The sequence below is a fragment of the Eptatretus burgeri genome, chromosome 8 (genome assembly GCF_056783735.1).
Source record: "Eptatretus burgeri isolate ZD-2024b chromosome 8, Ebu_testis_v1, whole genome shotgun sequence".
Taxonomy (NCBI): domain Eukaryota; kingdom Metazoa; phylum Chordata; class Myxini; order Myxiniformes; family Myxinidae; genus Eptatretus; species Eptatretus burgeri.
This window is the reverse complement of record NC_140968.1, coordinates 75,659,395-75,672,439: the sequence shown is the minus strand read 5'-3', so window position 1 is coordinate 75,672,439 and position 13,045 is coordinate 75,659,395. Positions and strand designations below refer to the sequence as shown.

The window sequence follows — 13,045 nt, the reverse complement described above, 5'->3', positions numbered from 1 at the left end:
CCCATCCATCTTCTTTCCTGCCCTTTCTATTTTCCAGACCTCTCCAGGCACCCTCTCTTTGTCCCCCTCCACCACGACTCCCCCCTATTGACAATCGAGCTGACTCCTCTTGCCTCTCCCCTCCACCCTCCTATCATATCACCTTTTCACCCCTTCATCTTCCACCGCTTAACATTACAGAACTCTTCTCTGACCTCACATTTCACCTTCCAGTTTTTTCTCATTTATATGACATCCTTTCAAACATTTTTAAAAGACGACTTTCTGGGTAAATATATTGTAATAAATGTCAGTGTGTGTCTGTCCGTCCATCCCTCTCCTTCATATTTCCAAAACTATGAAACCTTGCGGCCCCAAACTTTACATGCATACTACGGGAACTCCAAGGTGATGCACGAATTGAAATTGGGTGTTTGGGTTAATTTAAATAACCCTTTTGAAGATAATTTAGGGGGTGCTCGTCATGAAAAACTAAAATAAGCCTCACCAAGATGGTGGCACGCCATTTTGGTCAGCCCTCTGTCAGCTCGCAAGATTCTTAAGCCGCCATTGTTTTTTTTAGCCTGGTCAACAATGCCTTGGCTTGGAACAGGCTGCAACGATTTCTAAACAATAGATTGTTTGTTTTTCACTTTCCTCACTGACATCATCGAATGCCTGATCATCATAACAACAAATTGTTGGATGCATTGCAATACCTATAAGTGCCTGGAGATGCCAGCGTCTGTGGCTTTATTTAATTCCCGCACATGCCATAAGCTCCAGAATCTTTTAATCTCAGCCGAATTTCAAAATATAAACTTCTTTATTGACTTCAGCAGTAGTTCCGACTGCTGAAAAAAGGTGTTCATTTGTCAAATTCGGACATTGCTTGGGCGTTTCTGGGTTGCATGGGTTTATATGACCAATTGGTAATCGCTTGCCTAACCAGCTGTTCCATTGAAGTGCTTGCTTGAGTGCTTAAGCCACTTGGCAAGCACTCACCAAGCTGATTGGTTGTACGTTTCAAAGCCACCAGAAGTAAGACCCGTCGCTTTGCTGATCGAAATACCAATCTTTATGTAATTGTGAAAAATAAAAACAATAAAAATTACCTTTCACCCATTAAAAATCGTGTAAATAAGTTATTGAAATATCAGCTGCTTTTTCTTATCCTTTTCTCTCATGCGTTGCAAGTAGAGCGACCTGCTTTGTGATGCTTTAAAAGATGGTGTATAATCAGCGTTTTATGAATCTAATCAATACGAGAAATGGGATTTAATGAGACTCACATTCTTATAATAAGTGAATAATAAGATTGAGGAATAGATTTTCCAACTGGGTTTATATACAACATGGCGGTTAAAAAGAAAACGTTGCTGTTTGGGCACATTTTATTGCCCCGGAAATGCCCTGGTTCGCTGCCTACCCTCCCCTCACGCTTCCTTTACGCTGCCTTCTCCTCGCGCTGTCTTCCCTTCCCCTCATGCTGCCTTTCTCACCACTCACGCTGCCTTCCCCTTTTCCCACTTGGTTTCGGTTATTGGTTAGCCTAATGGCACCTGCATAGCCCCACGGAGCTCGATTTTTCATTTTCGTCTCAAGGTCAAGGTCACAAGGTCACGAACTTAGAAAATTTCGAATTCTGACATAAAAATCATACGGCCGCCCAAATTTTGAGAGCTAGGATGACTATTTTTATGCATAATGTTGAGGTCATTCCCCACCTAAAGTCTTGAAACCATTTTGCTCTATCTCGAACACCTTGCCCGTGGCGCCCCTTCAAGTTTGTTTTTACGCTGATTTCATCAAAGTATGGATAATCCGAGGAGTGCGAAATGCCATATAGCCTATATGACGTTATATTGTTCCTGGAATGTTCCAGAGGAAGTTTTGCACCAAAGGTCATAATCCTTGACCTTTGACCTTTAAAGGTCACAAAGGTCAAATTTTCAAAGTTGTGGGAATCGAACTGGGTTTTCGACCTTCTTCGACAAACTAACTCCAATAAGCTATAGCACGTATCCTGCTTCCTTATTTTAATGTCCACAACATTGTTTTGTGACCTTTAAAGGTTATGCAAAGGTCAAATTTTGAAAGTTGTTGAACGAAACCGGGTTTTCGACATTTTGCAGCTAATAACCTGTCACTTGTACCACATCATGTTGATCATTTTTTAACTTGGTCAAACATTATCACATTGTCTCATCCTTGACTTCTGAAACAATCTACATCGTCAAATACCGCTCGTGAACCATCGTCGTCTTCAGACTTGTTAATGTTATTATTATGATTGTTATTATTACCTCTTCCACCGAAGGTGAAAGAGGTGATGTTTTCACCACTCTCTGCTTGATGGGTTGCCGAAATAGGTGACCCTTATTGTCAGTAATTCTGTCTGTTTCTTTGGATGTTTGTTTGTTTGTCATCAGCATAATTGGTAGTAAACGTGGGCGGATTTTGACCAAACTCGGGTGGTAGGTACATCTTATGACCTCGTGCTTTGGAAATTGTGATGGTTGCTAGGGACGCTTTGGTTCCCTAGCAACAACCGAAAAACCTTCAAAATCAGTACCGTTCACGCGAAATCAATTACGAAAGCCATTATCCCTCGTAGGTTTATTAAATTTGGAACAAATGATCTACAGGTGATGCTCTATCAAATATACTGTATTCCGTTTTTTGTGATATATGGAATACTTTACCCGCAGCGCCCCTGACAATTAGGGTATGTGCGAAAATTGAAGGCCCCCTAGCGACCAGGTGATGCATCAATACGAATGAAACTTTGCAGGTTCATGGTACTCAATGAGTACTACAACTTTGCTTCAGGACATATTGACCGATTTCACTTAGGTCAGGGGTCAAAGGTCAATTAGTGCAAAAATCGATAACACTGGTCTGCGTCATTTCAGAGGTCTAGGTTTTCTCAACGGCCCTTATATGCTTTTTGCATGCTGAATTTAGAAATGTATCTCATTTCGCTCAATCAGGTCAAGTTTTATCTCATTTTTTTAGTTTTTTTCAAGCTATCTCAATTTTAAGGAAAAAAATAATCAAAATTTTGTTTTTTTAATTAGCATTTTTTTTTTATTCAAAATCAGACTTACGTTGACAGAAAATGTACAAACTAAATATAAAATGACGCACAAGTACCGTTAATGTGAAATTCAACATTTAAAAGACGAAGGAAAACAATTAATGCGGAATAAATGGCTGGAGCGACTGAAGTTGGGCATTGCCAGAAACAACGATTTATCTATATTTTTCTGAAATTGAAATGAAAGTAATTGAGAAGGCACTTTCTTCCACATTAAGTGTACTTGTGTGTCATTATATGTATAGTTTGTACATTTTCTGTCAATGTAAGTCTGATTTTGAATAAAAAAATGCTAATTAAAAAAACAAAAATTTTGATTATTTTATTCCTTAAAATTGAGATAGCATAAAAAAAGTTGACCTGATTGAGCGAAATGAGATACATTTCTAAATTCAGCATGCAAAAACATAACAACCGTTGAGAAAACCTAGACCTCTGAAAAAAATATTTCAAATGCAGCCCAGTGTAATATGCGAGAGCTGGAGGTGCCTTCGCGCCAAATGCTACTCCTCCGAGGGTTATGGTCGGGTGGTCATGAAAATTCACACTAATCGTCTGGAATACATTGTGCACAATCGATCGAGCCGGATTTTCGATTTAGATCTTTGTTCACCCACAGCACCCCCTCGAACTTTGGGGATTTCCGATTTCAAACTGCATTTTCGGTACTTTTCATTCAGATGGATACCGAGTCGTTTTCAGTAGATGGAACTGGATGAGATTTGATACGCATAATCTTAAGGTGATTACCTATCCACTATATGACATCCATTTTGCTCTATATCTTATAGTTTCCATGCTCGGCGACCCATCGCCGCCTTCCGGCTTGTTTGTCTGTCTGTTTGTCTGTGTGCAGGATATCTCAGAAAGGTGTGGACGGATTCGGATGAAATTTTGTGTGCAGGTTGGGTGTGTGACAAGGACGAACTGATTCGATTTTGGTGAAGATCCTGATCCGGATCCGAATACTAGAATTTTTTTCATTGATTCTTCACCATTGAGAGATAGGGACAAAAACGATATACAGCATGATATCTCAAAAAGTTGTGGACAGATCCGGATGAAACTTGGTGGACATGTTGGGTGTGTGACAAGGAAGAATTGGTTCAATTTTGGTAAAGATCCAAATCCAGATCCAGACCCGAGAATTTTTTAAAGTAATTCTTCACCATTGAGAGATAGGACGAAGCTAATATATAGCGCGATATCTCAAAAAGTTGTGGACGGATTCGGATGAAACTTGGGGTCAGGTTGGGTGTGTAACCACGACGAATTGATTCGATTTTGGTGAAGATCCGAATCCGGATCTGGATGCGTGACTTATTTAATCGTCAAGTGATTCTTCACCATTGAGAGATTGAGCCAAAAACGATACGTAGCATGATATTTCAAAAATGTATTGATTGGGCCCGATATATTCTCATGGATCAGGCGTCACGTGGTGGAGGTATGTGTTCTACCGAGTGCCCTTCTAGTTACCCTCAATAGAGGAGATTGCATTAGGGTCCATTTGTTACTTACGAAATCTAAAGATTTCCTCAGTATATTGATGACTTCCGTCCTCTGTTTGTGTGTTTGTTTGTTTGTTTGTTTGTGTGTGTGTGTGTGTGTGTGTGTGTGTGTGTGTGTGTGTGTGTGTGTGTGTGTGTGTGTGTGTGTGTGTGTGTGTTTGTTTGTTTGTAGGCACGATAACTCGAGAACGGAAGAAGCTACCAATGTCAAATTACACCACGTGATTCAGGAGGGTGGTGGCTAGCGCTGATTAGATTTTGGTCAAAATCGGTCAAAGGTCAAGGTCACAGTGAGGTCAAACATAATTCCGTAAATTCATGTGGAGAAATGGAGTATTTTTGCTTCGGTCGACGTTACGAGTTCGTTTTAACTTCGATTTTAATTTTGTCTTCGGTTTTTGCGATCGCTTAGGACGCTTAAAACTCGGTTGTCGAAATTCTGGTAAAAATCTGATGTTTTGGAAACGTTTTAACATTGTATAAAAAATATTTCACTCGCCACGTCACGGCTCGTCACGTGGTGCAGCACGCTCGAGCAGACGCGTTGTTGAGTCACGTAAAGGTTTTGCGTGTGCGCGCTGACGGTATTTTCGATAAAGATGGTGTTTAAAAGCCTTTTTTTTTATCCCAATAAAGGTTATCGTCGCATGCCTGACTCGCTGAGCTGTCGGATTATGTAAAGATTGTTGGTGGATGGCCAAATATTACGGTTTTGTGACTTTGATAAAATAATATAAAATAATTGCGTGGAGAAATGGAGATTTTTGCTTCGGTCGACGTTACGATTTTTGATGGTTTGGTACAGAATCATCATAGAAACTTCTGGTTTGCGTCGCTACCTTCTCTCGAAACAGCTTTTATTAGACAAGGTCAGAGGTCAAGTTGACGATTTCGTAAGTACCAGTCTATGACTGCTTGTTTGTCTGTCTGTTTGTTTGTCCTCGCAGAACTTTTGTATTTTGCTCTGCAACCGTTTCAGATTGAGACGAATTTTTCACCATTGGTGCGACTACTCAAGTGGAATGATTTAATGATAATTATGAGATCATAGGTCAGGTGGTGTTGCAGCCATATTGGAAAAACAGGAAAACTTTGTACCATTGTATCTCTGAAACCGCACCAAGGAAAAAAATTGAAACTTGGCACATTTCAAGTAGTCCTCATGTGGAATGAGTGTGATTTTTTTTTTTGACGTCATAGGTGCCATCATTATGACGTCATCATTACATATGTATAATGCCACATCCGATCAGTATGAAAACTTTTGACGGTCATTTACGGATAAAATGGTCCACAGTAAAAAATATTCATGACGTCATCGATCACATGCTTCGACAGTTCATCAAAAATATACCTTCAAGAATCTTCTTCTCTGAAGTGGCTGACCAGATTGAGGCAAAACTTTACACGTATGACCGCCTGTCCATGAGGAAGAAAAGGTTCACATATATGCTATCATAGGTCACATGGTTTGGCAGCCATATTGGATTTACCCTCAAACCTATAAAAATGCACCACTCAAAAGAAGTCCCGGCAAGGGTCTGCAATCTCTGATTGCTGTTTTTCTTGTTATCCCGCCCCCTCCCGGAGGGAGGGAGTGGGATATTGTAATCGTCCAGTTTGTTTGTCTGTTTGTTACTTGGCGAAATCTTCGATTTTGTCAAGTATGTTGGTCTGTTCCGTTTGTTGGTTTGTTTGTTTGTTTGTCCGGTCGTCTACAGCCCAAACGACTGGACCAGTCGTTCTTAAATTTTTACACCTGATAGGCAATCAACCTGAGACGGTCTGCGTCCAAACCCCATCTAATCGGACTAAACATCATGACGTGACGTCACACAATGTGAAAACACATTTTTGGACATAACTCAGTGACCAGAAGTCGTAGCGACTTCCGGTTGAAGCCAAATTCAACTTCATTCAAATATCTAAATGATTACTAAATGCATATTATTACAAATTACGCATAGTTTTCGCAAGCGTATGACGTCAAAGTTTTGCCTATTGACGTCATTTTTAAAAAAGATTTACGCTCGTGTGCAGCCGAAACTACTGAAGCAATCGTTCTCAAATGTGAACACGTGATAGCCAATCTTGCTGAAATAGTCTGGGATCAAATCACGTCATAATCGCACTTAACGTCACGTCGAAAAAGGTGAAAACAAGCTTTTGAACATAACTCAGTAAAGGCCCGGTCACACCTTGACGTTTTAGCCAACGTATGCCGATTTTTGAATTTTTTTTCTAAAACGCTGGCACACGTTGAATACGTTATGGGTAAGTTTTGATAACATTGAGAGCACGCTGAAAAACACTGCCATACGTCTTTGTACGTTGGCTTTAAACGTTGTACTTTTTGGTTGTCCTCAAAATTTTTCATGCTTGAAATTTCACGACGTATGCCGGCGTATGACTCACACGTTCCGCTACGCTGGCCACAAGTTGTATGCACGGTCTGCGATCGTTGACAGACGTCAACACATGCTACTTGTAAGTTAATCATAAGTTGAGACACGCCGAGGTAATGTTTAGCGTACCCGAAACTTATTTCTAACCTATGATTAACGTGTTGTTGGCACGTTACGCGATCGTTGCCACACATCGACAGACGTTACTTTTAAGTTACGCATAGGCTGAAAAACGTTGGTATAATGGATCGTCCTTGCATCAGCGTCCACGGCCACGGCCAGGACACTTATTTGCAGCATTCTTCAAACTTTTCTTCGGCATGACGAGGATGTTCACACTTCGATGTCTAGCTTGGCTATGATTCCAATTGTCCATCGGCAGCGTCTATTTAAAATAGTCGAGTTTGAGCGTTTTAACACGTTCAGAAGAAACGCTTCAAATTTCCAAACCCCAGCGTCAAAAAACAAAGGCGAGTGACAGCAATTTAAATCGTTCATTGTAAACAATGAAAATAGCTGAGTGGTACCGTTTAAAAGTCGTTGAGTGTAAAAAAATCCAATTGTTGAGCGCAAGCGTCTACTTTCAATAGTGGAGATGCAGCCATTTAAATCGTTGAGTTTATCATTTAAATCGTTAAATCGTTAAACGCAAGGACGATCCATCATAACCCACACCCTCCCCCTCACACTCACCTACTACTGCCAACATGAACAAACTACTACTACTACTAATACTGATACTGATACTGATACTGTTACTGCTGACATGGACATCGACTCAAAAAGGACTCAAAAACACTGTTAGGTTCCCCTTTTATGAGCAGCATTTTTATATACCAATTCCCAAAACCGCTGGGAACACGTCTTTATATGGCAGTTGTAAGTTAGAAACACGTTAATTTAGTTTTTTTTGTCGACCGGAAGACGTCATTGGAATACGTCTACATACGTCGATGTGTGTTGGGACTACGTAAAGAATTGGTTCAAAGCACGTCAAACATAAGTTAGAAATAAGTTTTGCGTAAAAAAGACATTACCGCGACGTGTTTCGACTTATGAGTAGCTTATAAGTAGCCTTTGTGGACGTGTGTAAGCGTCCACATATCGTGTGTAAAACGTATCCCCATCGCATGCGGAACGTGTGTCATACGCCGAGTACGTCGTAAAATTTTGAACATGTTTAAAATTTCTTGACGTACTCTACTTACTACGACGTATGATAGCGTACTTTAGCGTTGTACTCACGTATACCAAACTTACTCATACTGTATTTGACGTGCCCCAACGTTTTAGACACATTTTTCTTAAGTCGGCATACGCTGGCAAGATCGCCAAGGTGTGACCGCGATGTTGACACTTCCATTTCTACGGCAGTTAAGATTCGAATCGTTGTGCGTCAGCCTTTTAATAGGCTACGTCACGACATCGTCGGCGATGCGTGCAACGCGCTATGCCTAAGTTAGACTATCGTTGGGCATCAGTTGTGTAGGCCGACAACAGGTTCAGCATTCGTTGGTATAAGTTATCTACAACACAACGAAACGTTCTGTGTCCGTTACCAATGCGTTATACATAAGACCAAGTCGCTATGAATACGTCCGAATCTTTAAAAAAAAACATCAAAAGTTCAACGTAAGCCAGCGTTTTACATACATTTTAATACGTTGCCATCGCTGGCTAAATCGTCAAGGTGTGACCGGGCCTTAACCGGAAGTCGTAGCGATTTCCTGTTGACGCCAAAACAAACTTCAATGGAATATCTAAATGTTTTAAAAATGCATGTTAGTACAAATTATGCACAGTTTTCACAAGCGTATGACGTCAAAGTTTTTAGCTGTTGGCGTGATTTAAAAATAATTATATTCGTTCTACAGGTCACAATTCTTAACCGATTTGGATGAAATTTTAACAGCTGATAGAAAGCCACAGTGCAAAAAAGATATGTGACTTTTGGTGATGTTCAAGATCAGGATCTGGATTCTGCATCACTTTATATTATCGCCCATTATAAACCAATGGGGAATTTTGTGAGTTACACATGGCTATTTCTCAAACTGTTTTGCACTTATTATATTGAAACTTATACTGTCTATTTATGCATGTAATATTAACATGTGTACAAAGTTTGATCGAAATTGACCCAAGGTCAAGGTCAGGGTCACCCAAAACATGACAAACACATATAAAATACATATTTTTGTTTTACAACATATTTCAAACCTGATAACGGGATCATAAAGCTGGTTGAAAAGCAATGTTCCTAGGTATTTTCAAATATTTTCTACGATCAGAATGAAGGCAACAAGCACCGATAAGTTGTTGAATGTCACATGGTGGCTTTAAATGAGTTGTGAAAATTTTCAATCTGCTGCCGTTACCATGACAACGCGCGCCTGATAATTGTCATTTGTGACGTCGCGTCATTTTATTAATGAACGAACAAATAAACACCACACATTCCATGACATTACAGTTTGGACCACGACACGGAACGGTCAACTAATTCGCCAAGTGTCGTGCTAAGCATGATTTTTCATTTGTTTGTCTGTTTGTTTGTTTGTCTGTCTGTCTGTCTGTTAGCAACTTTACGGCAAAAAGGCTTTAGCAAACACTATCAAATTTAATTCACAGGGGGGCAATGAACCTTGGATGACCCCATTAACTTTTGGGTCCAATTGGATCAAAGGTCAAGGTCACGAAAAGATCAAAATCGTTTTTCGCTCATAACTTCGTCAAAAATGATCTGATTTACTTCAAACTAAGCTTATAGTGAACCTTATTCTATTTGTCACTTATAATCCTACCCATTCCTGTAGTGAAAAATGCATATTTGTGAAGATCGGTAGGGCCCGAAGTTTTGGGGGTCATGGCCATCGGTCAAAATTACAAATTTTCCATTAAAAGTAAAACATGGTTATGAAAATACAACTTTACGGGAAAACGGCTGGCTCAAACACTGTCAGATTGTATCCACAGGTGGGTAATGAACCTCGGACGACCCCATTAACTTTTGGGTCCAATTAGGTCAAAGGTCAAGATCAGGTCACGAAAAGGTCAAAATCTTTTTCGCTCATAACTTCGTCAAAAATGGTTTAATTGACTTCAAACTAAGACTAAAATATTCCTTATTCTATTCGTAATAATCAACATTCAGGTTAAGGATGTATCAAATTTAAATTTGATCCCCAAAATAACTTTATGCCTTAAATGGGTGGGATTTGTTGTGCCTGGCACCACTTGTTACTTTTGTTTTTGGGACTGGCCTTGGAAAAATGCCACTATAATGTAGAACGATGCTCAAGCTGCTATCAATACACCTTGACATGGTGTTTTCCCAAAAGGCAATACAACATGGGAATGCCTCATGTAGTTTTAGAATCAACTGCAAAAAATACAAAGGCCACTCTTAAAAGTTGTCTTGCTCTTCAATTCAATTAGAAATCCTCTTACTGTAGATACAATTCAGGCCTCTGAAGCGTCACTCGTAATACCCTTTCCCTCCAGTATTGGGAGCGGCACTACATGGTACACATTTGTGTCGAGAATTTGCCCCACCTTCAGAATTTGGGAAGGGACGAAGCAAGTCGCCCTCACCTTTGTCTTATGACCCTTAGCCCCATTGGCAAGTTTGGTTGAGATTGAATACATCGACCACAGACACAGATGATTGCCACCTTACAGATACCACAACAACCTATTTCTTACGTGTCTTAACAATCACCTAATCCACCAGCTGAATCCACATGCAAGCGGCCAAGATTGGGCACCAAGACGCAACATCCCAGCACCGTCAGGAAACCCGACAATTGATGGAATGAAGAGGCTGACGGACGAGGGTGGAGATGGAGACGGGGATTGCAGTTCAATCGCCAGTCTGAAATGCTTCTTCGAGATGCGGGAGGTCCAGGCAATTGGAGTGGCGAGTACCTGATGCGCAAGGTTACCGCACGAGTTACTGTGAGTTGCCTGATGGAGTTTCTTGCTTCCGTTTCACAGTCACTGCCTTAATTCCACTTGGAATGAGTGATCATTTGGACTTGTGTCGAAGTGGAGTGGAAATTATGAACACTTTGTGCCTCCTTTCTTCTACCTACGCTGATAACGCAGCGAATGGCACTACCAGCACCATAGTGTGGATAAAACAAAGCCACATCGAGCTTGGTGTGCCGTTGCAGAGGCCTTTGTATGAGAGAGAGAAATGAGAGTTCAGATTGTTCAGGCTGTCACCTGTTTGATCACCAATTGTTGGTGTTATATTCATGAGATGGTGTAAATGTGTTGCACATCATATTATAAATCCTTATATTTTAAAAAGCCATTTACTTAACGTGTTGTTTGAGAGATGCGTTATTACTTTGGGGTTGGTGTTGGGGTTGGAGGTGGGGGGGTTATACAATGGGATGTGGTTATTGAACTGTGATAAATTTGCTTTACATGTTTGTTACACCAGGGACACTGTTAATTTGACGTTTCTTTCACTGTATGGATCAACGTCTCCCAAACAGTGTTAACTCCTTTGTGAGTCCTTGTACAACAGGACATCATGTCGGAGCTGGCCATGTGCCGCGTCAACAAACGGACCGTTAACGACGACGCAGATTTAAGCGAATTGCTTTCACTCTGAGGGATTGCAATTCGAGATCTTATCTTGGACACTTTTGGTGCTTTTTTATTTTTTTATTTTTTTTGCCATAAGTCATGGAAATGCTGCTGTTTTACGTTGTCGAATCTAGAGCACAGTGGGTTTTGTGAAAAAGGAAAGGAGATGGGGGATTGGTGGGGGTTTGAAGGGTTTGAGGGGTTAATAAGCAGGAAGATAGGGAAAGGGTTTCTGGCATGGCAGAGATCCCTGCATGCCCCCTGCTCAATGCACTAATGTACTTATCGTGTCACTTTTGATACTCCAATCGGTGGCTTGCTTGTCATGATTACAGTGTATATGAACACGACAGCATTTTGTATTTCGATAACGGGGTTATTTGTTTTTGCAACCAAGTTGAGTTGGAAAAATGAGGATAGCTCAAAACAACAAATGTATATGATTTGTAGATTGTACAGCATTTAAAAAAAAAAAAATTTGTGCCTTTTTTTTTTCCTCACAATGAAATGATCGACACTGCCTGGTGCTGTTGGACGTTTTGGAGATGTGACGCTTGACGTGGAGGTATCTTGTTATGAGACATTGTGCAAAGTAAGTCTTCCACTCTGCGGACTGCTCACCCGTTTTGAAACCAAAGTGCCTTTTCTTGTCTTGGATCGACTTGAAAGTAAAAAAAAATAAAATAAAAATGGAAATAAAACAGGCATTTATTTTAACACGAAATGATGGTTGTCGCATATGTTTGGAATAAATATGCACAGTACCAATGACTGTCTCCGTAAATATCCTTTCGCGAGCAAGCTGCAGTGGTACACAAGGGACTTGGATGCAGAATGCCATTGGGCCCATCAAGCTTGCACTACATTTACACCATATTAATCTATCAGTTTATCAATTTAAATTCCCTGGTTGGGGGGTTGGAGGGAGGACTGGGGATGAGAACAGTTGGGCGGGAGCACAGATATCACCAGGGTGTTTTATATACATACATTCAAACGGAAGACCAAATACTGCATTGGAGTCATCAGAAGGAACCCGAATAAATAAAAAGCGAAGATGGAGTCATCAAGAGGAACCTGGATAGGATTCGAGTTACAACTGCTACACCTCTACCCTCAAACCCACATACGAGGTATGATCAAAAAGTTCTGTGAATGTTCGAATTAAAGCATGTTATTAACCACTTGCATCATTAATCCCCTTCGAAGTACTCCCCTCCTGCGAAGACACACTTGTTCCACCATTCCTGCCACTGTCAGAAACATTCCTGGAAATCCTCTTTGATCGTGTCAAATCGCTTCCCTTTCATTGATATCCCCCGCCAACCAACGAAGTTGGCAGGGGATATAGAAATGGGGTCCGTCCGTCCGTCCGTCCGTACGACCGTCCGTCACATTTCGTTTCCGGAGCTTAACTACAAATCCCCTCAAGATATATTTACGAAATTTGG

General features: G+C 40.6%; 1 protein-coding gene across 4 annotated transcripts in view; it reads left to right on the top strand.

Annotated features, from left to right (window-relative positions):
- LOC147022081 (uncharacterized) overlaps nucleotides 1-12,362 on the top strand; it is a 101,736-nt gene extending 89,374 nt beyond the window's left edge. For all 4 annotated transcript variants that reach the window (XM_085892669.1, XM_085892670.1, XM_085892668.1 and 1 more), the window contains one exon: nucleotides 10,729-12,362. In XM_085892669.1, the coding sequence (XP_085748795.1) occupies nucleotides 10,729-10,926 (198 nt within the window). In that variant the 3' untranslated portion in view covers nucleotides 10,927-12,362. The remainder of the gene's footprint in view (nucleotides 1-10,728) is intronic.
- The last annotated feature ends 683 nt before the right edge of the window (nucleotides 12,363-13,045 follow it).